This window comes from Emys orbicularis, chromosome 3 (assembly GCF_028017835.1).
Source record: "Emys orbicularis isolate rEmyOrb1 chromosome 3, rEmyOrb1.hap1, whole genome shotgun sequence".
NCBI classification, from domain to species: domain Eukaryota; kingdom Metazoa; phylum Chordata; order Testudines; family Emydidae; genus Emys; species Emys orbicularis.
Genome location: NC_088685.1, coordinates 68,033,073 through 68,058,794, shown reverse-complemented (window position 1 = coordinate 68,058,794; position 25,722 = coordinate 68,033,073). Strand labels below are relative to the sequence as shown.

The 25,722-nt window shown below is 40.8% G+C and overlaps 1 protein-coding gene across 25 annotated transcripts in view; it reads left to right on the top strand.

Annotated features, from left to right (window-relative positions):
• SNAP91 (synaptosome associated protein 91) overlaps nucleotides 1–25,722 on the top strand; it is a 131,030-nt gene that overhangs the window by 34,627 nt on the left and 70,681 nt on the right. For all 25 annotated transcript variants that reach the window (XM_065402044.1, XM_065402043.1, XM_065402039.1 and 22 more), the window contains exons 2-6: nucleotides 5,300–5,442; nucleotides 7,217–7,292; nucleotides 15,520–15,622; nucleotides 22,803–22,896; nucleotides 25,525–25,636. In XM_065402044.1, coding sequence (XP_065258116.1) covers nucleotides 5,300–5,442; nucleotides 7,217–7,292; nucleotides 15,520–15,622; nucleotides 22,803–22,896; nucleotides 25,525–25,636 — 528 coding nt within the window. The remainder of the gene's footprint in view (nucleotides 1–5,299; nucleotides 5,443–7,216; nucleotides 7,293–15,519; nucleotides 15,623–22,802; nucleotides 22,897–25,524; nucleotides 25,637–25,722) is intronic.

Below are 25,722 nucleotides of genomic sequence, written 5' to 3'. Positions count from 1 at the left end.
AATATTGAAACTATTTAGTGCTATAAGGTGTACTACGTAGTTAGTTCATGTGAAATGGTAGTCTTCGCGTTCTGTAGATATTGACTGTACCTTTACTGAAACTTAGTCATGTCTTATCTTGAATATTGTAACTTCATCTTTTAGCTCAGGGTCAAAACCATCCAAACAATAACTTGACAGAAATACAGCAACTCAGTTTCTCTCTAGGAGGTAAAGCATACCAACTCATTCTGACATCTTTTTCATCTTGCATTTTAGGTTTCACTTTAAAAATCCTTCTAGATAGACTTCTTTTGTAGGCTTGAAGGCTAGGAAGGACTGTTATGATCATCTAGTCCAGGGGTAGGCAACCTATGGCACGTGTGCCAAAGGCAGCACGCGAGTTGATTTTTTTTTTTTTTTTTTTCAGCGACACTCGCACTGCCCGGGTCCTGGCCACCAGTCCGGGGGGCTCTGCATTTTAATTTTAAATGAAGCTTCTTAAACATTTTAAAAACCTTTACATACAACAATAGTTTAGTTATATATTATAGACTTATAGAAAGAGGCCTTCTAACAACGTTAAAATGTATTACTGGCACGCGAAACCTTAAATTAGAGTGAATAAATGAAGACTTGGCACACCACTTCTGTAAGGTTGCCGACCCCTTTCTAGTCTAACCCACATAAAGCATGCAATAGAACTTCTCTTAGTAACTTCAGTATCAAGCCCATAGCTTCTGGTTGAGCTAGACCATATAGTCTTAAATAATCTAATCTTAATATAAAGACTTCATGTGATGGAGCACTGCCACATCCCTAGGTAAGCTATAGCTAATTATCCTGACTCTTAATTTTCACCTTATTTCTGGTTTGAATTTATCCATCTTCAAGTTTCCAGTCATTGATCTTCCTTTTGTCCACTAGATTAGAGGGTTCATATGTCAGAAATCTCTTCCCCATATAGATACGGTCTTTCTGCCTTGATCATATTCAACTGCTCCCAAATGGCAGGCTTCTTTTTAGTCCCATCTGTATTGGTTCCTGATGAGTCGTAAAAATTTTCTCTAGTGTTGACTCTTTAACAGCTTACTTGCATTCTTGTACTACTTCAGGTCCCTTTCTTGTCCAAGGCTCAATTTCTTATTTATGTGCATTAAACCACTGAGACTTCATAAATTCAATTAAAAACTTAGCCTTATTACTCTACTTAGCTTTGCCCTTTCAACAGATGAAAGATGTCATGTAGGACAAACTGTAGAGTGCTGCTGAGTCAGCTGAATGCTTCTGTCTTTCATTCCCCTCACCTGAAGGGAGTTTCAGATTAAAATGTACATACTGAGGAGTAAACACCGGAATTGGAAAATCTGACAGGCAAAAACAATTGCCTTTAGCCACCTTCCCTTTGGTGCCATCTGTCTCATGGCACCATATCATTGTCTTAAATAAAAATAGTTTATTATTCTCTGGGTTACTTGCATAGGCTTTTATTTCTAGGTGTTTACAAACTTACATGATGTCAATATTTTACATGCTTTCTCTTCCCTCCATCCTGCTGATAACTGTTGCACTGACTCCCGATGCCTTGCTTTATGATTTGTGGGGATGAAAGGGATGGATCAGGTCCTGAATTGTTTTCCTATTTTTTCTCCTATCCCTCATGCTTTTCAGTTTCACTGCTGCAGTAGGGCTTGTTCTGAGTTGCAGACCTTGCATGTGGCACCGGCTACCAAGTGTTTGCTTGCTATACTTTATGCATAAGGATGGTCAGAAGTGTTTTAGGCTGATAGAAAAATTAGCTGAATTTGGTAGTGTGTAAACTACGCTGCTCCCGACTTTTTTGCTTTTAGGGTTTTCACTAAGTGAATAAACTCCACCCTTAATGCATTACCATAGTGTTGTGAATAGACAAATGTCAAGCTGATTGAACAGCAAAAAATCATCAAGTGGAAAGTATTTATTAGAGCTTTCTGAGAGCATAAAATGCTGCCACGCTGCCTTGGTGTAATGTGTAGGAGTGGATGAAATGGCAGCATCTTTGTGGAGGTTTTCCTGAGGCTAATTGGGCTGTATCACTGAAGCTGCAGTATTATGTAATTACTAGTATGTATTTTGCCCTTTAGGAGCACCACTTTTAATAAAGATCAATTTAAAGAGGTGATACTAAAACACCACATTTTAATATACTTAAATTTAGAAAAGTGTTTTAAATCATTATTGTCCTCTTAAAATATCTTTTAAGCCTGTACTTAAAGATGCTCTTTGGGCAAGAGCAGCAGGATAGGAGTATTTATCACACCATATACATCTAGTTTCACACTTCCCAGTTCTTGTTTCCTTTGGAGGTAAAACAGTTGTAAACACGACGCAGATGTTCTGGTAATGGCTGAGCTATAGGTTATTTCGGTTTCCTTCTCCTGGTGATTTATATGAGCATATTATTCATAAACATATTTATAGGCAATTTTTTGGTGGTTCCATTTGCTTTGGATGCCTTCTTCCAGATGACTCTTGTGTACTGTATTTCTTAGAAGATAGTAAACCCTCCTCTGAATTTGGGTCCTAGATTTCCTTTAACAAATCAATTTCAATTTAGGGTAACATTCAGGTTGAAAATCAAAGATGTTTGACAATTCCAGTATCAACCAGGGAAGTCTGGTATAATCCAGGGCCCACATTTGCGCTTAAATCACTGGGGAATTGGCCTTCTGTATTGTACTGACTTTCAAAAGTCTCTCACTTCCTATGTTCAGTGCTTAATTTGTGCCGGGGCTGAGCCCTGGCACCTCTAGGCTTGCCACATCCGTTATGAATGTAAAAAAATTGCTTGAGACCCAGCACCTCTTTCATTACAATTAAGCACTGCCTGTATTATATCCGGTACAGTAGTATATATATTTATGAACATGTAAGTGTGCTTTTTAGTGGTTGTGCTAACTCCACAAACGTCTCTCTTCTGGAAGAACACTTCTGTAAGTTACAAAACTGTGTGCCATGCAGAACTAGATTCAATAGCAGTCTAAATTTTGGAATGCTGTGTTCTTTTAACACAGTACTAATGACCTTCAGTATGTATCGTTTTAGAAATAAACTGTGATGTGACCTAAATAGCCATGTCAGCTAATCAAACATGATTGGGATTTAATGGGTATGAAGACTGAACTACTCCAATCATTGATGCAATGTATAGGTGCTCCTTGCAAATTGTGGGTGAGGAATAGCTGCAGGATATTGGGTCTGATCTTGAGGTGTAGAGCAGCTACAACTCTTATTACCCACACTGACACAGTTCTGAGGAAAGATGGGAGTATGTCTTCACTTCTGCTGTAAGCTGATTCTTCTGTAGAGGGTAGCAGGGTCCTGGATTATGGGTCAAAAAGTGCAGGGCTCACAGTTAGAACAGTTAACATTTAGAATGCTTGGATGCATCTCGAAGAAGAAAGAACCTTACATACCTGGTTTTCTAAACAGTGGTGTGTTGCCATCTAGAGTAATAAATCAAAATCTCTTTAATGTTTCTAGTTTGTTTTTTTGTGTACATAAACGTAAGTAATCATGATCTGTCAACTCTTGTATTCTGCTCTATCATCCCTTTTGCTGTCACTAGTTATGACTAAACTTAGGCCCATTAAGATCTGCATGCTTGAACTCTTTAAGTGCTGTGTGACTTCTGACTCATGTCAGTGGACCTCTGCATGGGCACAAGTGTTGCTTCCAAATTCAAAATAACTGACAGCACTGAATTTTTGGTCATGTTGCTTCAGTACATGTTTTCCTGGTACTGCTTCTGGTGTTCGAAGGTTTAGTTTTTTGGATCTACTGACCCAATCAGCCAAAGACTGCTGTTATAGCCATCAGCTGCATCCAAGGCAAGCTTCTACTGATGGAGGGTATTTTAGAATTGACTCTGCCCCATTTGTGTTCTTATTATGGCTGTAGTGCCAAACCTATTTCTGAGACTGGTTGGCTGAATTTTTGTAATCTTTTTCATTTAAGATTTCAAAACATTGCCAGATATCTGCCTTAATGAAACAGATGCATCTGGGGAGGGCTGGGTTTACCAGTAATGCCGTAGTGGAAAATAAACATATCCTATCTCTTGTGGCTGGGAAGAGTGCTTGAATTCCTTGTACATGCTCTCCTTGGACCAGGCTCTAACTCTGGTATCTGGGTTTCTGGCTTTTAGGGTATCTGATACAGAATCCCACAACCATAGTGTTTTTCCTTCTCTTCCCCAGACCCAGATATTTCTATATATTTTACTCCTTCCCCTTCCCCTCCCCCCCCCCCCCCGACTCCACCCCAAAGCCTCTGGGTTTTGAAGGTTTGGTTTGCACCCATAATTAACTCAATGTATGCATCTGCTGGTCAGAGCTTTTATAAGTTTAAGAAACTGGCTTACATAAAATCACTCTTTTTGCTGCCAAAGGCTATGGAGACACTGGAAGATGTCACTGCAGCAGTTAACATTTTTGAAGGATAGCTTTACAACAAGAACTAGAAACTCCTCTGTTGAAAATAAGTTAAATTCTTCAATAACAGATATCCAGCTTTCTTTGGCCTACGTAAGCAGAGTCCGTGGGCTCATTTATGAATCTCAGGTGACATGGCATTATTGGGTTTGCACCCAGAAGTCTATTACAGAGAACGTGACCACTAAAATATTGTCCTGGCTGATACACCCTTGGTATTCTGGTGAGATCTGCAAAGGCATGCTGGCATGCCTCTTAGGGTTGGGCTACACTGCAGTTAGACACCCACGGCTGGCCCGTGCTAGCTGACTCAGGCTCACAGGATTCTGGCTAATTGTGGTTTAGACATTCAGGCTCAGGCAGGACCCTGGGCTCTGCCACTTTGCTACCAGCCTGAGCCCGAACACCTACAACGCAATTAAACAACGCCTTAGCCTGAGCCTTGCGAGTCAGCTGGCATGGGGCCAGCTACAGGTTACTTGCAGTGTAGACTTATCCTTAGAGCCTGCATTACTAGATAACCAACAATAGTTGGTCTTATCCTCTCACCTACTTCACATAAGACCAAAACTTGTCTTTAACTCCAAAGTAGCTTTTGATAACTTCGAATTGAATTGGTATAACTTCTTTGATAGCCCCTTAAGAATAAATGTTGGGTTGGGATGGCCAGAACACTCTCAGCCTTGAGGATAGATACTATGGTAAATGTCTTTGTACTCTTGTGTTTCAGTATATTATCTGTCATTTATCAGTCTCATTGAAACTCTTACTCTAGTCTAGTCTACCAGATGCTGTTGATTTGTCTTTTCTGTACTTATTGTAACAGTTTTCTTTTTTTTCTTTAATAGATTTGATCCAGGCAACCAATGAGACCAATGTTAATATTCCTCAAATGGCTGATACTCTCTTTGAGCGAGCAACAAATAGTAGCTGGGTGGTGGTGTTCAAAGCCTTAGTTACAACACATCATCTAATGGTTCATGGCAATGAGGTAAGCAAATGGAATTCTCATAAGACCGTGTTTACCCTGAAGAAATTCCTGGATAGGTCATTGGAAAATTTAAAAGTACCTTTTTCAATTGTTTTGATCGTTCAATGTTTCATGAAAACAAAGGACTACACTTGTCAGCTGCTACTTTCCAAACTTAATTTGAAGCTGGAGATGTTGAGAGCCAGTACAGAACTAGCAGTTAGGCTTTCCTTCCAGCAATTGTAACTTGTCAACATAATAGATCAGGTAATCATTCAGTCTTTAACTTCTGCCTCATCTTAATTTTGTGTAACTTTAACTTTAGTTTCTAATTTTTAAGTTGTAACTTTCCAATATGCTTGTTTATGACCATAATGACTGAGAACGTCTTAAGGGGAAAAAAATAGGTAGGGGAAAAACTCTAAATGTTGTAGAATTCTCACTTTTGCATGCCTCCTGTGACTGGTTCTCTGATTTTTAGGTTTGTCTGACCTCTGTTAATGTGTTCCGTTTTGCCTTAAAAACTTGAATTTTATACACCTCTACCTCAATATAACACTGTCCTTGGGAGCCAAAAAATCTTACCTCGTTATATTGAACTTGCTTTGATCCACCGGAGTGCGCAGCCCCCCCCCCCCCCGCCACTTCCCCCCCCCCCCCAGAGCACCGCTTTACCGCGTTATATCCAAATTCGTGTTATATCGGGGTAGAGGTGTACTAACAAAGCGTTACCCATTTCATTTTTATTCATTATATAGCCACAGCTCTTTAGACCATTGTCCTAGTGAATATCTGCTATACAAATGATTATCCTTTCTCCACTGTATGCAAATTTAATAGCATCTCTCAGATCATATTTTCCTAATCCTTGTTTGTGTTGACTTTAGAAAGTTTCTCTCTAATTGGTGGCTCTTTAAATTTAAAACTTCATAGAGCGAATTCAGCCTCTTTACAATTGTACTTTGCATGTGGAAAGAATTCCTCTCTAGCTTGCCACTGTGTGCGCGCACGTGCATGCGCCATGCACTTGTCTCTATGTAGCTGCACCACAATTCCTAGTCCAACTCCAACTCCATTTGTCTGTCACGCCAGATTTTTGCAGTTGGTTACTAGGGTGTCCAGACAGCAAGTGTGAAAAATCAGGATGGGGGTGGGGGGGTAATAGGAGCCTATTTAAGAAAGACCCAAAAATTGGGACTGTCCCTATAAAATCGGGACATCTGGTCACCCTATTGGTTACTAATGTGCTTTCCCCATTTTTGCTCTCATTTTCTGTAAATGAAGCGCTCTGTATATATGCAATGCCTAATACAATAGGACCCTGATCTCAGCCGGGGCTCCCAGGTGCTACTGTAATACAAATAATCAGTTTAACAGCATTATTCTCTGTTCTTCCCTCTTGCAAACTAATGGATCTTGTTGCTCCTTAACTGTCTTCTACCTTTTTGTGTCAGCCAGTTAGAGGAAGGGCAGGACAGTAGATTAGCCTAAGTTTCATTTTGAGTGCTATTAAAACTGCTAAGGAGAACAATCAAAGCCTCAAGCCAAATACATAGGTTCTAACTCCCTCCATGTTCCCAAGTTTTGAGGAAGTTCTAATCTGGATCCAGGCTTTGTGGCTTTGACCATCTATATCCACTTGAGCCAGAGTGGCTCAGGTCAGTTAGCAGGAGATCAGCTGAATCTTCCCTTTATATGTACATATGATCAACTCTAATTTCTACCTGCTTGCAGATCTGAACTGGAATGAAGAGGTAAGGGAGAGGAAATTGACTTTCATTTTTGTGTCTTGCAGAGATTTATTCAGTATTTGGCATCTAGAAACACGCTATTCAATCTCAGCAATTTTTTGGACAAAAGTGGATCACATGGTAAGAATGTGTTCTTCTGTCTGTATTAAACTTTAGCAAGAAGATCCTGCTAATGTGTCATAGGCCTTGCTAACCTATATTAGTAGAGACTCATTGAAAGTTATGAATTAGGGAGCATGTGAAGCCAAAATGGGGATAATCCATTCTAAAATGTATTTCATTTGACAAATTTACATTTTCTTTACAAGTACAACACTTTGTAAATGTAATGAAGCCATAAGGCTAAGTGAGATGAGGCATTATTCTATACTTCCCGGCCGGCCGGTTTCTGCAGAATTTAAGATTTTCATTTTGGGGGGAGGGGGAATAATTGAAGCTCCCATACATCATAATTCAAAACAGAACCTTTCAAATGGGAATAAGGCAGCATATGTTATCCTACTAATCTCTTTATTATGACTGGATGTAATGGAAGTTAGAGATGAAAGTGGCAACTGGTTATATATATTTTTTTATATATTATCCATCCTGGGAAGTACTCTAAATGAGAAATTGTTCCCTAATGTGTCTTTTCTCATTCAGTCTTAAATGCTCCTAATAAGGAGGACTCCATCACTTATTGTGGAATACTGTTGGAGATGTTCTGTATCTTTCAGAATAGGCTTTTTTTCTTATTGTTACACAGCAAGGAAGGGAAAAGTCACTTGGTGGGCAAGAGGCAGTTGAGGAGGACAGAGGGGCCAATCAGGTGTGGGGGAGGGAATGGCAAGTTGGCTTGAGAAAGTGGTTGAACTGTAATTCTACAGTGATTGCTGAACTTTGTAGTGAGGCTTCCTTAATGTGTTGCTATTTTTAACCTAAAAGTTCTCTGTGGGTGGAATAAATTCCCTCTTTTTTTTTTTTTTAATAGCAGGAAGCTATTAAAGAATTATATGAATGGCTTTAGGAGTTTGTGCAGGAAACAGGAATGCTGGAGTGGTTGCTAGCATCAAAAAGATGTTTCAGCTGTTACCAAAAAGGACACCTCCATAAAGAAAAAAAATTTAGTATTTTGAGTTTTGTTATAGGTTCACACACAGGGCAAGGAATAAAACTAGAGAAGAACATATTTAAATGGTTAAGCTCCATGTGTTTGAATTCCTGATGCCTGGTTTGGAGTAATTCTGCTTTCTATGTTGACACCTTCTGTCCCTCCCTTCCCCCTCCCCTCCCCCCCCCACTATTCTTGTCCTCCTTGTTTAGAGGTATCTTAAACTTTAACATTTATAAACTGTATACTGTGGTAAATGAGACCCATAATCATAGGGTAATATATAAAGTTTGGGGAGCTGTCCAGGGAATACTGTAGTGATGGGCCTGATCTTTGTAAAGATATTAAACCTGCTACTTCAAGATCATTAATGAAACTGGCAGTTGATATTGAATTGGAAGGAGAGGTAAATACTACTGAAGATGGAAATACAGGCAGAAAATAAATGTTCAGCTTGGAGAAAATCCAAAACCTAGTTTCTGTACCTTAGAGGGAAATGTGGAAAGATTTATGGGTGATGAGGGATGCTAATTATACCTGATAAGCATGGAGATTTAGCAACAGAAGAAGGCCAGGGCAGTTTGGAGCTGCATAGACAATGGCATCACAAGGGGGTCATTGATAGCACAGAGGTAAGCACCATAGAGGCTACTAGCTCTCAGTTCTAGTGTTCAGCTGGGGGCATCAGGGAAAGTCCAGCTCCTATAGCCTTGAAGTCCGGCATTCTAAGTCACTCTGTGGGGATGGTACTTGGACAGCCTGCTCAGCACTAAGAACAGAGAGGCTGGAGCATGCTCAGTGAGGATGGAATCTTCAGTTGTTGAGCTGTAACTCTTAATCACCTCTCACCAAATGAAAATTAGAAAATCAAAACTGAGGAGCAACCAAAGCCCTCTCTTTGCCTGGCTGTCCTTCGCAAGCATGTCTTTGGATAGGCTTGAGGCACCACTTTTGTATATAGGATGAGCAGTCTGGAGTAATGATTCTTTGCATGCCCCTCCCCATTTTGCAACTGATGCTCTTGCCAATTTTACACAATCTTCCATTTCCAGTGAGGCCAGTCCTCTGACTTATATTAGCCTTGTTCTAATGTTAGATTGCCAGTTTCTCAATCTAGTAGAGAAATATAATCTACCATATTGGAGTAGAACCCTATACTTCAAAGTGTTACAGTAGCGCAATATCAAATACTTGCAAAATCCATCTTTCAGTTAAGAGCAAACCTTTGCTGTTTTGTGCTTCACTGATGTGTACCAGTGAGATCTTTTGTACGGTCAGAGATCTGTCCAGAGTTGATGGCTGCCCACATGCCAGTGTAGGAGTCGGTGTCATGTCTGTCTGTCTGTCTCTCTTGCTTCCTCCCCCTCCCCCCCCCCACCCCCCCGTCCCACCCTGCCATGACTTCACTGGGCCAGACTATAGACTTCCCTTTGGGACTTGTGATCAGTTGGTAAATGCTGTGACTCAAAATAGTTTCTTTGAATCCATCCTTTATTTTAAACAAACATAATGAACAGAGAGAAGGGGTTACAACAACAACAAAGCCTATTTGCATTAGGGTAGCCAACCTTCCCAGTTTCACTGGGAGTCTCCCAGAATCGGACTCGATCTCCTGGAGGCTACAGAAGCCAAACTGGGAGATTTTTAGGCTGACAAACGTCCGGTAGTCTCCTTGCCTGCCCTGGCCCCATGCTGCTCCGCTCCCAGAAGTGACCGGCACGTCCCTGAGTGCTGACTCCATAGCTCCCACTGGCCGGTAACTACAGCCAATGGGAGCTACGGGAGCGATGCCTGCAGGCAGGGGCAGCGTGCAGAGCCTCCAGTCCCCCCCAGGGATGTGCTGGTCGCTTCTAGGAGCAGCATGCGGAGGGGGCAGTGCACGGAGCCCCTTGTCCCCACTTACCTAGGGTGGCTCCCAGTCGGCAGCACAGCAGAACTAAGGCAGGCTCCGCCCTGCAGCGCCCTTGGCCACAGTTCCCAGCCAATGGGAGCTGTGGAGTCAGCACTTGGGCCGCGGGCAGCATGCAGACACACCTGCGGCCCCCCCACCCCTCACACCCCGCCCCCCCGGGGCAGCAAGGATGTGCCAGCCGCTTCTGGGAGCGCACGGGGCTAGGGCAGGCAGGGGACTTCGCCCCGCTGCACCGCCGACAGAGAGCTGCCTGAGGTAAGTGCTGCCTGGCCGGAGCCAGCACCCCCTCCCACACCCCAATCTGTTGCCCCAGCCCTGAGCCCTCTCCTGGAGCCTGCACCCTGCAACCCACTCCCTCCCCCAGCCCTGAGTCCCCTCCAGCACCAAAACTCCCTCCCAGAGTTTGCACCCTGCACCCGAACCGCTGCCCCAGGCTCAGCCCGGAGCCCCCTCCCACACTCCAACCCCCCCAGCCCATAGCCTGTACCCCCTCCCGCACCCCAACCCCTTGCCCCAGCCTGGTGAGGGTGGGGGGAGGGCAATCAACGGAGGGAGGGGGGACATCAGAGAGAGGGCGAGACCTCAGGAGGGGTGGGGCACGGCAAAAGTATTTGGGTTTGTGTGATTGGACAGTTGGCAATCCTAATTTGCATGTTGTCTTACCTAACTGCTTAGGTAGATCTAACTTACCTCCCTATTGCCGCCACATCCAGGAGTGAAGGGGCAGAATATGTTGAGCAGTCACTGACTCCTTCTGACTCCCTCTCAAACTCTTTCATTTTTCCACCTGAAGTGCCCCTGAGGCCTCAAGCTGGGACCTTCCACCTCCAACCAGAGTCCTGATCCACACTGGTGGAAGTAGGCTTCAAAGAAATTGACACTTGTTTTTAAAGTATTAGTGACTGAGTGAGTTAGTCCATTGTCTGCCTTCCAGCTGGGCAGCAAAATCACATAGGACTGAGTTAACTCTCTGCACCTATGTTACAGACAGCATGACAGTAATAGAGGTGCACACAATCTATACAATACCTATCTCCCACATTCTTAACAGTAATATTAAGCCAGTTCTTTAGAAGAAAGCAAACTTTTATGAATATAGGCCTTGAAGTTGGTGGTATTATTTACAGTAGGCCTTCGGACACAAGAAGACTTGGACCAAAGAGAAGCATTGGCCCAGATACTACAGTAGACTCCCAAGTTTCTCCCCTCCAAGCTGGAACCAGATCTGCAGGAGGCCCAGCCTAAAGAGTTAAAAGGACAAAGTCCAAAGTGCAGACATCTACCCAGTACAGAGGATGTTCTCCTGCCAGAGGAGAACAGGAAAACCCAGAGAAAAGGTCTAGACAACAAAATAACTGAGCATAATGTTAGAATTTTCCCCCTATTGTTACTGTTTTAGTGTTACTCCTTTAATTGAACTATCCTACACACAGAGTTTTCTCATCTCTGCCATATTGAGAGTAAAGACCCTTCCTTTTTATTTTGAATTCTGCATGTGGGAATTTATTCTTGGGTATGAACACTACATGTTGGATGCCCACGTGGTTAGTCGGCATGCACACAGCACTTGCTTTTGGGAAGGGGGTGATGTGCTTTCCATAGCTGTAAAAACTAACATTTCTGTGTACCACGGCTCAGACTGTCATGTCCAGGACACAGGGCCGGCTCTAGGTTTTTTGCTGCCCCAAGCTCCAAGAGCGCAACTGCCCAAGCAAAAAAAATGCTGCCCCTGGAATTGTCGCCCCAAGCATGTGCTTTCTTTGCTGGTGCCTAGAGCCAGTCCTGCCAGGACATGACAAAAATACTTCTGGACGTTTTTGCTGAAAACTTTGCTATTTAGTTTTATGGACCCTGCTTCTAGTTGCTGGAAGAGGTGGTGTGTGCAGCAGAATTCAAAGAATCAAACTGTGTGTGTGTGTGTGTGTGTGTGTGTGTGTAGGGGAGTGATGGTGCAAGTTCTTGAAGGTGGATATCTTTCATCTACATGAACAATTTGGTGAACACAAACACTGCCTTGAATATTCTTAATTTGAAAATGGTGGTAGTGTCAGGAGAAATATTCAGTCTCCAGTGCAGGAATTCAGAAAGGGAAAGGTATGGGTTGGTTAGAATGGCAAGAGGTATCTCAGTTGCTAGCTGGATTTTTCCTCCACTGTCACTTGCAGTCAATAAATTGCAGTTAGCAGAAATTGTTAGAGTGGCATTGTCATCAACCCTGATTTATGGTCGTAATAACCAGAAAGCTAGGATGGATATTTCTTCACAACATGTAAATTATCTAGTGGAGTAGACCATCTGAATCTGTGGTGACCTCTTCAGACCAAAGAAACTATAAACGGATTGCAGTACCATAAATTTTCCTTCTTTTTCCAGTCTTTGGCTAATTTGCGAACACAGTATATACTTGAAGCTTCATTGGAAATTGGAGCAATTGAATGTAACATGATCCATAACCCTGGGGTTACTAAGACAGCTGGGATCACTTGAGTTCCCTCTTAACATAGGTTTTGCTGTAAGGCAGCATGAACTAACTCCACCTTTAAAGCCATGCAATAGTTCTCCCAATACACAAGGACCTTCACAAGCAGCAAATTATCACCTGGTATCAACATTCCTTTCCTAACTAATTGGAAAAGTAATTGCTTTTTGCAAAATTCTCAGTCTTGAACTACATCTGTCCAACCAGTGAAGTTTCAGGCCAAGATATGAAATAAACATATTAAGTTCACAGATGGATGACCTACTCTTGCCCATTGACTGACTGGGGTAGGACACTTCATCTCCTATTCGATCTTAGTATTAGGCATGTGGCAATTCTCCAAAAAGGGCCATATATTTGGAGTTTAATGTATCCATCCTACACATACCCACATCACATCATTTGAAAGCTTATTTTATATACATTTAGTTGAGGTGTGATGTGGAGCTGTTAAGTACTGCCATAAGCCTGCAAGCTAGGTAAAACAGTGGTACCCAAAATGTCACTTTTTGCAAGTTCCAGAAACACTGTAATATGGCTGACTAATTTTTACTGTTTAAATTATTTCAACACCTTAATGTTAATATTGGTCTAAGCTACCAAATGGCAATGTATTTAAAATTATTTTTTTATTGGCTTTGCATGGGAAAGTTCCCCCGCCCCCCCAAAAATGGAGCTGTTTAGCATGTGGAAAAAATGGTGGTTCCTCACTAGTACTGCAAAAACTGAACTAGGAGGAGTCCCAAATTGCTAGACTTTCTTATTGATTCTGATGTGTATGCAGCTTGTATTGCAGATCAAATATTGCTGGTAAGCAATTCAGCCATTCTCTACATGGCTTGATTCCAGCATTTGAGACCCTGGGTGATCTGAAACTTTTTTATTCATTGTTAAATGATGTGAATAGGGAGGAGATATTCATGTAGCTCCAGCATTTTGGCAAATGTTGGGTAACACTCGGAACATGTTTCAGTTCTTGCAACCTTTCTACTAAAGAGCTCGATGATGCTCTAACTCTGCGTATGCTGCTATTGGAGGAATTTCAGGGAGGGTGGTCATGGTATGCCCTGTCTCCTCTGTTCAATTATGGCATCATTTTCTCCAAGTCATACTTTTAAATGTCCAAGTAGAGCAAGACGGTTATTGGAAACTTCAGTTACACACACACACACACACAACATGCCATGCTTCAATATTTCTTTACTGCAAACTGGCCCAACTATGTCAGGTAAATATCAGTCTACATTCTTGATATCCCTGAAGAAGTACAGTGCCTTTGAATGTGTGGTGTGGAATTTTATATGCATCAGGTTCCTGGATCTTTCAATGGAATTTGGAGTGACATGGGAACAACTGTCAAAGGCTCAAAGGGCAGAGTGGGACTGTAGGACTGACCAGAAAGAAACTAGCCCTTGTCAGGTGGACTCTGTCATAACACAACTTGAATATGAAAAAGCTATAAGAACAAGAAGTAGTGAGGACAGAGTCAACAAACAAGTCCTTGCCACTAAACTGAAGAGGTATGAAGAGCATGTTACAGCTTTTACTAACCATGTCATCAGCAATATTGCAAACCCATTTGACCCTGAATCACATCTAGAGGTTCCTATCAATGTTATTTACTGGACAGCATGTAACATCAGATGTACAAGAGTTTCTACTCAAAACAGCAGATTCTGTAGAAGAACAAATAGAGCAATTTGTGAGAGGTGCACTTGATCCTGATGGGACCCATAGTTTCTTCATTCCAGTCAAGAAGTCTGGCATCAATACTTTGAAGACAAATTTTAAGTCTGGCAAGGAAGGGACAATCATAGCAGTCCAGAAACTGTTTTCTGAAGAGCCCTGTCATTGGTGAGATGTGGATGATTTTTCAATGGCAACTGTTCTTAGGCACAGGTCCTATTGGGTGACTGTCTCTCCTATGCTGATGGGACAATGAGAAGAACAGACAAAGCTGAATAGGACATCAGCTGGAAGCTCAAGCTGAAAGAATCCATGAGCTAAGACCATTCAACAAAGAAACCACGGTATACATCAGAGGGGCCATGGCTGGAGGCAAATTCCACACATTTGATGAATTGGCTATATACTTAATGCAGGTCCTAAGAGGATGTGACCAAACTAATTCTGTAATCAAAGTCTGACAGCTATGACAACAGTAAATGAGATCTGCAGAAAGAGCAGGACAGGAAATAATGTCTGATGGAAGAAATACAAGGTGATTGGTGTGCCTCCATGGAAAACTTCTAAACATGTCATCCAACAAGCATCTCATACAGGAGTTTTACAAGTGACTATGGTTCAAAATGCCCATATGTGCAGGAGCACATCGAGTAAAGACATTTTCTTACTAGAGGCTTTTCCAATGGTGAATGGTCAAAAACTACTGACACTTGCTAATGGTTTTCAGTTATGGTCACAAGACCAAGTAACATAAAAGCATGTAAATCCACTGATTCAGAACTTTTATTTTATATAATTTTTATATATATATTTTTTTTATTTTTATTTTTTATATATATATAAAACAAATAGAGCTGACTTCCACGTCTAGTCTGGCTTGTGCTGTCACTTAGCTAGTGAGCAGTGATTCTTGTAGGAACTGTTTTTGTTTTGTTTTACTTTTTACCTTTATTTGATGGGGGTTCAACGAAATTTTCAAAACTGAGAATTCTTCCTACGTTTGAAGTGTCACTTTTTCATATGTAAGGCTATGTCTAGTCTCAGTAGTTTTTGCATAGAATGTAAATGGTCATCTTAAAATGCAATGTGCCGTTTTTCAGTTTTAGCAAATGGGTAAGTATCTTTATAAACAATTACACCAGTCCAGTTTAACAAAATATGGAACTTTGTTTTATTGCAGGATATGATATGTCTACCTTCATAAGGCGTTACAGTAGATACTTGAATGAAAAAGCATTCTCTTACAGACAAATGGCATTTGATTTTGCAAGAGTGAAGAAAGGGTAAGCTGTTTGTTTATATATTTAAACTTAATTATGATGGGACTTGAGTGAAACCTGACTCTTCGGTCACTAAAATAAATAATTATCTAATGCTTTAATGAAAGGGCCTGGTTTAAGTACTAGTTGAACAGAAAATGAAAGATGCAACTAAATCTAAATATTAAGAAATAATTCAGTTTGTCAAGTAGGGTAGTCCATACTCCCTCAGTGCAGTCTTTAATAATGTCTTGAGCTGAGATGTGTGAAAACCCCTCAATGCCAACTGGCAGAGGGCACACCATACTGTAACCCTTATCAGGCCTGACACGCTCACTGATCCCAACACAGTTGTCATAATATGTATCCAAAGATATCATATGTAAACTGGTGATGTCTGCTCAGGAATGTTATTGTGTGTATGTGTGGGTTGGGTATAAAGAGTTATGTATGTATATGATCTTGACATGTGGTTTGGAGGCACTGAATGGATCCAGTCTTCCTTACACAAAGGAATGTGGTATTACCTGTCTGCCTGGCTGGATTACAGACAGAGGTCAATGAAAGTACACTTATATGTAAGGTAAATTAAACAGTCCAAGCTAAGAAGCTGCAGCTTAGTGAGCATACCGGGGGACAGAGTCTGTATCCCCAGGAAGTTTTCCTGGCTCTTTAGACAGAGATAATGGACATTGGAAAAGATAACTAGAATGCCTTTTTGTTCTCGTTATCTGTCACTTAAGCGACAAAGGGAACCGCACCCTCTGAGCCTGAGAAAGTTGGATCCCCCGGCCTGGCAGGCTAGAGATGCTGGTAACTTGATTTGAAACTGCTTAAGCAAAGATTGTAACTTGCTAAAATTAAGTTTTAGTCACTAGAAAGTGTTTTTGTTTTGTCGTACCTTGTAACCTTTTTATCTTAGTATCACTGAAATCACTATTCTTTGTTGATAAACTTATTCTTAGCTTTACTACAAATCATATCTGTGCTGTTCTAATTAAGTGTATCGAGTGAGTCCTCACCTAACCTAACAGGCTTGTGTGTACATTGTCTTTTGGGAGGTAGTGAACTAAATTTCTGTGCATGTCCAGTCTCTCTGTGGACACTACAGAGACACATGTCTGGGAACTCGGGAATTGGGAGGTCACAGTTTTTATTTTTTTAAACCTGCAAGGCAGGGTAAAGACCGGCAGAGTGTCAGAGTTTGCTGGTGAGGCAGACTGACTGGCGTGGTAGGAAGCTGACATACCCTTCTGCCTCAACAAGAGAGGTTTACTGTAGATTAGACTGTAACATAGTGGCTTACAGTTCTGGGTGTCCCGAGCCGGGTGTCACAATAAGTCAGGATGACGAAAGTGAGTAGAAAATCTGTATACAGGAGCTTTCAGTGCAGTGCATTTTGTTGTTGTTGTTTAAAAGTACTATTACATGTTTTTCTGCAGGCATATTGCATGTAAAAACTGGAGAGAGTGCTATTGCTCTTAGTCCTGATGCTACCATATTTGGAAGGCTGTACACCGTTCTTGTAGAAGATTATAGTAAAACAGTTCAAGCGTCACAAGAACTGGAAGACTAGACAGAGTGAAGAAGCTAAATTTTATACTTTAAAAAAAAAAATTTAATGGAAGGGACGATGGGAAATATTGTCATAGTTCCATTGCAGATGATGGCTATGGGAGATAGCAGCGCCCTGAAAGAAATATTTTTATGGTTTAAAAATGTTCTCAAAACTAAAAGCAAATGAGCAGTAGAATAGATTACTAAGAAAAATTGTTAGACCAGCTTGATGAGAATTTGGTGAGAATAATGTAGTAATTAGTCTTTCAAAACATATGGGATTGGATCAAATGAGCCAGCTGGCCTTTTCAGGCCCTACTAAATGTTTGAATTGCATTGTGATAGCTGGCATTTTACCGTGTAGACTGCTTTAAGTCTTGCTTGTTTTTTCTTAATAGTACTTTCTTAAGGAACTTGAACAAAATATTTTTAACCAAGAAAAAGGTCTTAATCTTCAGACGCTCTTTTAAAAAAAAACTGTTTATTTTTAGTTTTAGTTTGTAGGCTATTTCTACTCAAACTATTCACTCTTTAAAAAGAGCCTTCATAAGGACGGGCCTTGCAGCTTATCTGGCTCTGGACGAAGGACAGAAGTAAATTCTGGAGCTGAGGCTGTCCACTGAGTGCCCTCTCTCCCCACTCCATCTGTTAACATAGGATGTTCCTGCTAACAGTCTCTAGCTGATCTCAACTGCTGAGTTGGAAAACCTAACAGGATGGCAGAGGTATCCAGGACCCAAACTAGAGGGCTTGCTAGATCAAACACAACATCTTGAACTTCTCTCAAACCAACTGGAACTAGCAAGTTTGGTAACAAACAGGCAAGTGTACACTGATGCACCCCAAAAAATACCCACAGTTGTGAGGCACCTCTTCACTGCCTTCCCATAGCATCAAGGAATCTCATTTGTGCTTGCTATGGATCAGTTCCCTGAAACCAACAGCCTCTGGCAGCACAAGCACTATTTTCCAGACCTTTCTCTCTCTGTGTAGGTAGCGACAGGTACATACCAACCCCTGAGTCCTTGGAACATTCACTTTCCCCTTTTCCCCTAGACATTCTCAAAATTACCAGGTCTCATATTTCCAAAGGAACAGTACACACCAGCTTGTAAGATTCAGCTCGGGACCATCACTTTGCTTAATATCACAGTGCTTAATATATTTATAGTGAAAGCAGTAATAAACTTACTACAAGAAGTAGTTAGTAAGTAAGACTATTCAAAACAAATGGTTACATAGAAAGCGTGTTATGACCATGCTTTCTACAGACTAAACTTAACTAAATGTTTTCTCTCGCCCAAAGTCTTCTGCCGCATTTTTAACTATGGCTGTCTAAGACCCTGCTTTCATGAATGCAGATATGCTGTCTGTTTACTTCCTAGGTGCAGGATACCAGAGTATCTTTGCCTTCTAGAAATACTCCTAAAGTTCATTGTCTTTACTCATAGACCGAATAGCCCTCCATGGCTTTGTTTTTTTCCCCCTGTGTGCTCTCCTGTTGATTTCACATCTCAACATTTGACTACATGTGTAAATAGATATCCATTGTGTTAGCATACAATGTTTAACTTATATCCCAACAGAGAGAGACAGACATTTCTTACCTCCTGTCTGGAGAAACTGGCCTATGGCATGTTATCTTTTGGTGACCTGCTTTTATCTTCTATGCTAAAGAACATAATTTTCTGGTACACATACATAACTCCTTGCATGGTACATGTACATAAATTTCACAATGATATTGATGACCAGTGTGACATCAGCTTTCATTTGAGACCTCACATAACATTCTTGGGTGAACCAGAATGTACATACCAGAATCAGGAAATTTCTGTAACCCCATTGCACACCCTTCCCAGTTGGCATTAAGAAGATCTTAAGTCACAGACGTCCCTTCAAGTTAGGCTAAATATTTCATAGTTGTCTTTCCTGTGGCTTTCCATCAGCATGCAAACATTAATATTCTGTAAAACTGAGACGAAAACCGGTAAACTTGTAGGCAGTGGGTTTGCACAGATGTTGCTGATTTGCTAACTTAGCCCGTAGAATCATTACAGTGCATATTACAGCTCAAGAATGTGTGAGAAGGAAACCTCCACGTGCATTTCAGAGCCCAGGTTGAGTATGTAGCGCTTGCAGTGAGAAAAACATTTATTGGTAAACTGAGCATATTGATACAGAGACTTGAGGCCATGAACATAACTACACAATGCATGTTTTAGAATCCATTTTCAGTACATAAGGACTGCTAGGTAAATGCTGTAAATGTGTGTTCACTTGGAATAACCTAACCCTCTATGAACAGCAGGTTGGTCTCTGTAGTATGAGAATGAATACTCTTGGGTTTCTGTTCTTTAGTGTGAAACAGGCTGGGATTCTTCTAATTTAGGATTTTTTTTTTTGGTCCCTTTACGGCACCAGTAGTTCAGCTACATTCCAAGATAAACAGCCAGGGGCTCAGTGCCCTCTATAATCTTGTTTCAGTTCCTTTGACTGCTTATTGCTAGTTGCCAATTAACATTACTACCAACCTGGTTGGTTACAGCCTCTTCTGCACCCTTAGACATGAACTTCTGATTAGGGGAACACTTATGGATCCCTTGGTTGACTTGCCTTGTCCTCAGTGGTCAAAGCTGTTCATAGCACCAGTATCTGCTTCGACTACTTCACTGTGTAAGTGAAGGCATCTTGGAGTTGCTAGCACCTCAAAAACAAACAAACCCACCATGCTTTCAGCCACTGTTTTGTGTGTTAACTATGCTAATTACCCAAAGTTATTCCTCCTGTGTTCGTTCAGTGCACGGAGCATCAGTAGCCTCGATTGTTTGCTGTTGGCATTGATTTCTCAGAGCCACCTGATTCAGTGGTCTGATCTTACATTGAAATGTTGTGTACTCCTAAGTTATTGACTTCAGTCCCTTCTCAGCACATGGCTACTGGGTTTTGGTCTCATCTAGAGCTGACTGAAGAGACATTCAGAGGGGAAGATCCACTATCAGGCAAGGGTGAATTGGGATACATCCATTCTGCGGATATTCCCTAACCTGTCCAGAAAATAGAGCATCCCTGGTTTCCTGACGTCTCCGAATAACTTCTGTAAGCCTGATTCTCATCCCAGAACTTCAAAAGAGCATTCACCTGAAAATGGATGCTTAGCCCAGCATCTGACATGCTACGTATACCTCACCATGTCTGTGAAATTTATGGCTCCAAACACTCCAAGGCTGTAACATCTATATGTACTTGCTGAGGTGTCTTCATTTCTATGAGCCCCTATGCCTTGTTTTACCTTCCTCATATCTGTTCTGACTCGCCTAGTAATGGTTTGTAATTCCTGGTTCACATTATGAAGGTGCTGCTATACCCTGATAGTGCCATAGCTTAAGTTATGACTGGATGATTTATATCCTCTTACCTGGGAAATGAATACTTCAGGGAACGTTTTCTTTATGGTTTTATTTATTTGCTCTGTTCCTTGGGCCTGGGATCTTGTGTCCTGGAGAGACAATATAGGAATCTTACAGGCTTGCTTCAGTAGCTGCCCAGGAACCAGTTGGGATGCTCCCTGGTGTAAGAGTTTCTATCTTCTCAAGCAAGGAGGTGATCTCCCCCACCCTCCAATCAGTCCTTTTTTATTTATGGGGTTGAAATCCCTACTGACAGGAATATTAACATGGAAATCTTCTGGAAGTTAGTCATCTTATTAACATAACATTAATTTAATTAAAAAAGTTAAATGAATTTCTCCTTACTCTTTCCACTCAGAATTCTCATACAAAATAAATTGTCATATAATGGGGTGCCATTAAGTTTGTGAATAAGCTAGTAATGCACAAGAACCGTACACGTTATTCTCTAGGCTACATTTAGTAGTCTTGGGGCGTATCTTAAGACTTTGAAACTCTTTTATGAGTAATCTAGCTGGTTAAAGTCTGATTTGCATTTCAGAAATCCCTTTCAAGGTATAACATACCTCATACTATGTTATATCTAACTATAGAGACTCCAGACACCTTGCTTGATTGCAGCTGAAGGGGATGACTGGATAACGTGTATCAGATCATCAGCACAGACCTCTGGGTCTATGAGTTAATCTTCTTTAAGGGTAATATACAGGTCCCTGAGCCAGACCTCAAAACCCTCTGTCCATTAATCACAAAGACTTCCAGTCTTGATTCCAGTGGGCCTTAGTGTCTCAAAAACCAGACCACTAGTCTTTCTTAGGCTGAAGAAGTGGTCCATGGTTTGAGGGAGATATACTGTATTTATGGTCAGCCATCTTTGGAGGAGGGTGTGTTCAGTTTGTGACCGTCACCAGGAGCATAGGATGGGTTTCTGTAGGTATTAGACATTCATAGACACAAATAGAGAAATACAGGCAGAAAGACAGACAGGAAGTACCTACTGGGTACTAAGAAAAAAGAACAGGAGTACTTGTGGCACCTTGGAGACTAACAAATTTATTTGAGCATAAGCTTTCGTGGGCTACAGCCCACTTCATCGGATGCATCAGAACTGGGTACTGGAATTGGTTTTTATCCGCTATGGATGGAATAGGTTAGATAAACTCTCAACCACTCAATTTGTTTGTACAAAATATTTACTTCTTGAGGACTACTTGGCTCTGCTTGTTTGTCAGTACTTCCCTCTGATGTGAATACAGTCTTCCTTGTCCTATATTAAAGAGGTCAGTTTTGTGTAGGTCTTTGTTCCTCCATAACAGCAGACTCTGTAGGTTTATGGAGGCTCACTTCAAAGTTCTTAGTCTCCACAAGTAGAAATCTGTTGAACATGTTCGCTTTAGAGAAGAGTTCTACTCCTGTAATTCTGCTTCTCCGAAGGTACTGTTTGATGGAATTCCTGTTTTGTGTACCCATCTTCCCTCAGAGCTGTTTAAGGTCACTTTTTTTTTTTCAAGTGACTGTTTCCTTGGGCACTCAAAAAGAAAGCTCTTTGCTTTCTATGTTTTATCAAGAAAGTGAAACTGAATTTTCACTGCGGGATGGCTGATGCTCTAGAAATTGGTCTCACTATCAGACTGAACTAGTGTTGTCTAAAAGGGTCAAATCTTTGAGAACTATTTGTAGTACCCTAGTGCCAAGCAACAGGACCCTATTGTGGTAGGCACTGTACAAACTAGGGGAATTCCAGTCTCTGTGCCAGGGTGTGGTGACCAAAAGGTAGGAATGATGGAATTGATTCAAAAGATACTTGAAGATGAGCAGAATTACAGGTGGCTAATTGCCCTTGTGGATGCCATAGTGGGAGAATATTTGAGTATAACACTGTACCTTTATGTCTGACATGATACGCTGCACTGTATTTTTTTTCCATGAATACCATGACTACCTGTCACCTTTTTTAGTAGTAATAGACTACAAATTAGGTATTTAGCAAACAATGGAACCTATGAAATAAGTGGACCTCTCCAACACTTACCAAGATTTAACTTCAATTTTACATCTTTTACATGATTCACTGAAATAAACAGGTGACATAGATGGCAAAAAAATGTATTTGAGATGCTGTGTTGTGTTTTGAAACTTTCTAAACCACCACACTATTGTACTTCAGGCCCTCTAGTTAATGAGTAACTGATCTTTAATCAAACTTGTCTGTTAACTTATGTTTTTCTGTCTTGCAGAGCTGAAGGTGTAATGAGAACAATGGTTCCAGAAAAGCTATTGAAAAGCATGCCAATATTACAGGAACAAATTGACGCACTTCTTGAATTTGATGTATGTATTCAGAATTTTAAATTGAAAACAGAAGTATAAACATTACTTCATACATTTTTTTTAAATGCTACCTAAATATGCTGCTTTACCCTAGTAGTAGCTGAGATTAATGGGACTTAACACTTTACTGTAATAGGGCACAACATACTTTCCCTCCAATTTGTTATATTTGAAGGGGTGGGTGAAGTACAGTGTTCCTTTTGAATGTTTTTCTGTTTTCAGAGTAAATGTAGGTTTTGTGGATAATGCAAAGTAGATAGTAGTTGAGAGGATAATGAAAGTGGGCTGTGGACAGGGGAATGTAGTAGACAGGATGAGGCAGGAGGAGAGAGTGGGAGTGGAAGAATTGATGCTCAAGTTTCTTTTTTGTTTTGTTTTTAAACTTGAGCTTGGGAAATTTTTTTGCATATAAAGGAGAGGACATAAGGGAAGGAGAGTGATTGAGAGCAGCAGAAGAAAAAGGTGAAAGAATAATAGGGGAAAAGACTGCTGCAAATCTCAGTTAAGACCAGCGTGGAGCAAATATAAATCATAAGGTTTTTGTCTGTTTATTTTTTAAATCAGACGGAGGCTTTGTAAAACTAAACTGGAAACTTGTGCTATCGTAACTTCAGATTTAAAACTTCTAATGAACTAAATTATAAATGCTAGCGTTTTTTATATGCCACTGCTGGTAGGGTTTAGGGTGACCAGACAGCAAGTGTGAAAAATCGAGAGGGGATGGCAGGTAATAGGCACCTATAAGAATATAAGAACGGCCATACTGGGTCAGACCAAAGGTCCATCCAGTCCAGTATCCTGTCTACCGACGCTGGCCAATGCCAGGTGCCCCAGAGGGAGTGAACCTAACAGGTAATGATCAAGTAATCTCTCTACTGCCATCCATCTGCACCCTCTGACAAACAGAGGTTAGGGACACTATATAATACAAAGCCTTGAATATCGGGACTGTCCCTATAAAGTTGGGACATCTGGTCACCCTAGTAGGGTTTCTTAAGCAGGTAAATAACTTCACTCACAGAATAGTCCCATTGGCTTCAGTGTGACTGCTTGCGCACTTAGTTAAGCATGTGCATAAATGTTCGCAGCATCAGTGGCTAAAATGTTTTTATTGAAAAGTTTTCTTAGTGGCATGGAATCTTTGTCACTTAAAAATTGTTTCCATGTTAACATTAAAAAGTTTATTCACACTTTCAGTGCATTGACACAGTATTGTGAACTCTTGTATGCAAACTGTCCAAAAGTGGAAATCTAAAATTAAGCCCCTAAACTCCTTGGGCACCTAAATCACTTAGGTGTCCATGTCTACACTGGAGTTGGAGGTGTAATTTCCAGCTCAGGTAGACATACCAGTGCTAGTTTTGATCAAGCTAATGTGCTCAAAATAGCAGCATGTCCAGAGCTGCACTGATGGTGGGATGGGCCAGCTGCCTGTGAGGTTTTAGTGCACTAGCTTAATCAAAGCTAGCTCAGATATATCTGCCTGAACTGGAAATTACACCTACAGCTTCAGTATAGACATGCACTTTGAAGCCAGTGAGACTTCTGCTTTTAACTGCAAATAGTGATGAACTATTTGCCAGGTCAAAGCATTTCACTTTTGACTTGTGGAAATGCATTATATAGAAAGGGCATTGGTTACAATCATTGTATAATATGGGCTATTTATTGAACTTTGTGCCCTTCTCACAAGAAGGGTGTTAATGAGACTCTGGACTGGTCTCTCTCACTATAGGTGAGCATTTTAAGTATGAAACTCTTTAGAATAAACTTATGAAAAATCTGAAATTCTATTAAAATTAGGAAATAAGCAAAAAAATCTACTTTAGCATCTTAATATGATATAAAATAATGAAGTCAACTTTTAAAAATGTAAACCGCTCTTCATTTAAAAACATGTTTTGGGTTTTTTTATCCACTCTGGTTGACACTGGTGGGGAGGGCGGGAAGGGGAGAAAGGGAACAATAAAAGAAAGGAAGGGAAAGGAACTCTGAAGTTTTTTCTGACTGGAGGAAGCAGTGGGTGGGGATATGTAGCGCTTCCCTATTAAGAGCAGCAGTGATAGAGGAAGTGGAGCAGGGCAGAAGATGGTGGCTGCTGCTGTTTCTCAACCTAAATGTACCAGTTATTACTGTAGCAATAACTCAGGCTTGTATATTTTATTAATACATTAGCTCTCTTGGTCAGTTTAAAAACTTCATGATTCTCAAGAATATTACAATATCAAATGTGTAGTCTGATGCATGCTGGTAACAGAATATGGAAAAATCAAGTGTGATCCTTAAAAAACTGGCACTTTCTGTCCACGTGAAGCCTGAATGAATAATCAATTAGATTTTTCATTCAGAATATGGGTCTTCCAGATCAACATTGTGGGAATCTTCCACAGGATTGTTAAGTGATAGCAACATGTGCCACTTGAGCACCAAATGATGGAACAGAACTGACCTCTTTCCCTTCGCTTGAATAAAATTGAGTTAGCAGAGTATCCTCAGAATTCAAATACATCTAAATCTATATAATTGAATACTGTATTAACTTAATATGTATCTGCTGCTGAAAGCCAAAATGTTAAGCATTTTATAGATCAATTAAATGTATCTGAATGGAGTTTTATTTGTGTGTAGGTTCATCCAAATGAATTGACAAACGGCGTCATAAATGCTGCATTTATGCTTCTCTTTAAAGATCTTATCAAGCTTTTTGCATGTTACAATGATGGAGTTATTAACTTACTAGGTAAGTAGGCTGATGAGATTTTTATTGTAAAGTAGTAGACTTAAGTAGAAATTTAGTTTCTCGGAGGCAACTTTAAATACTCTCGC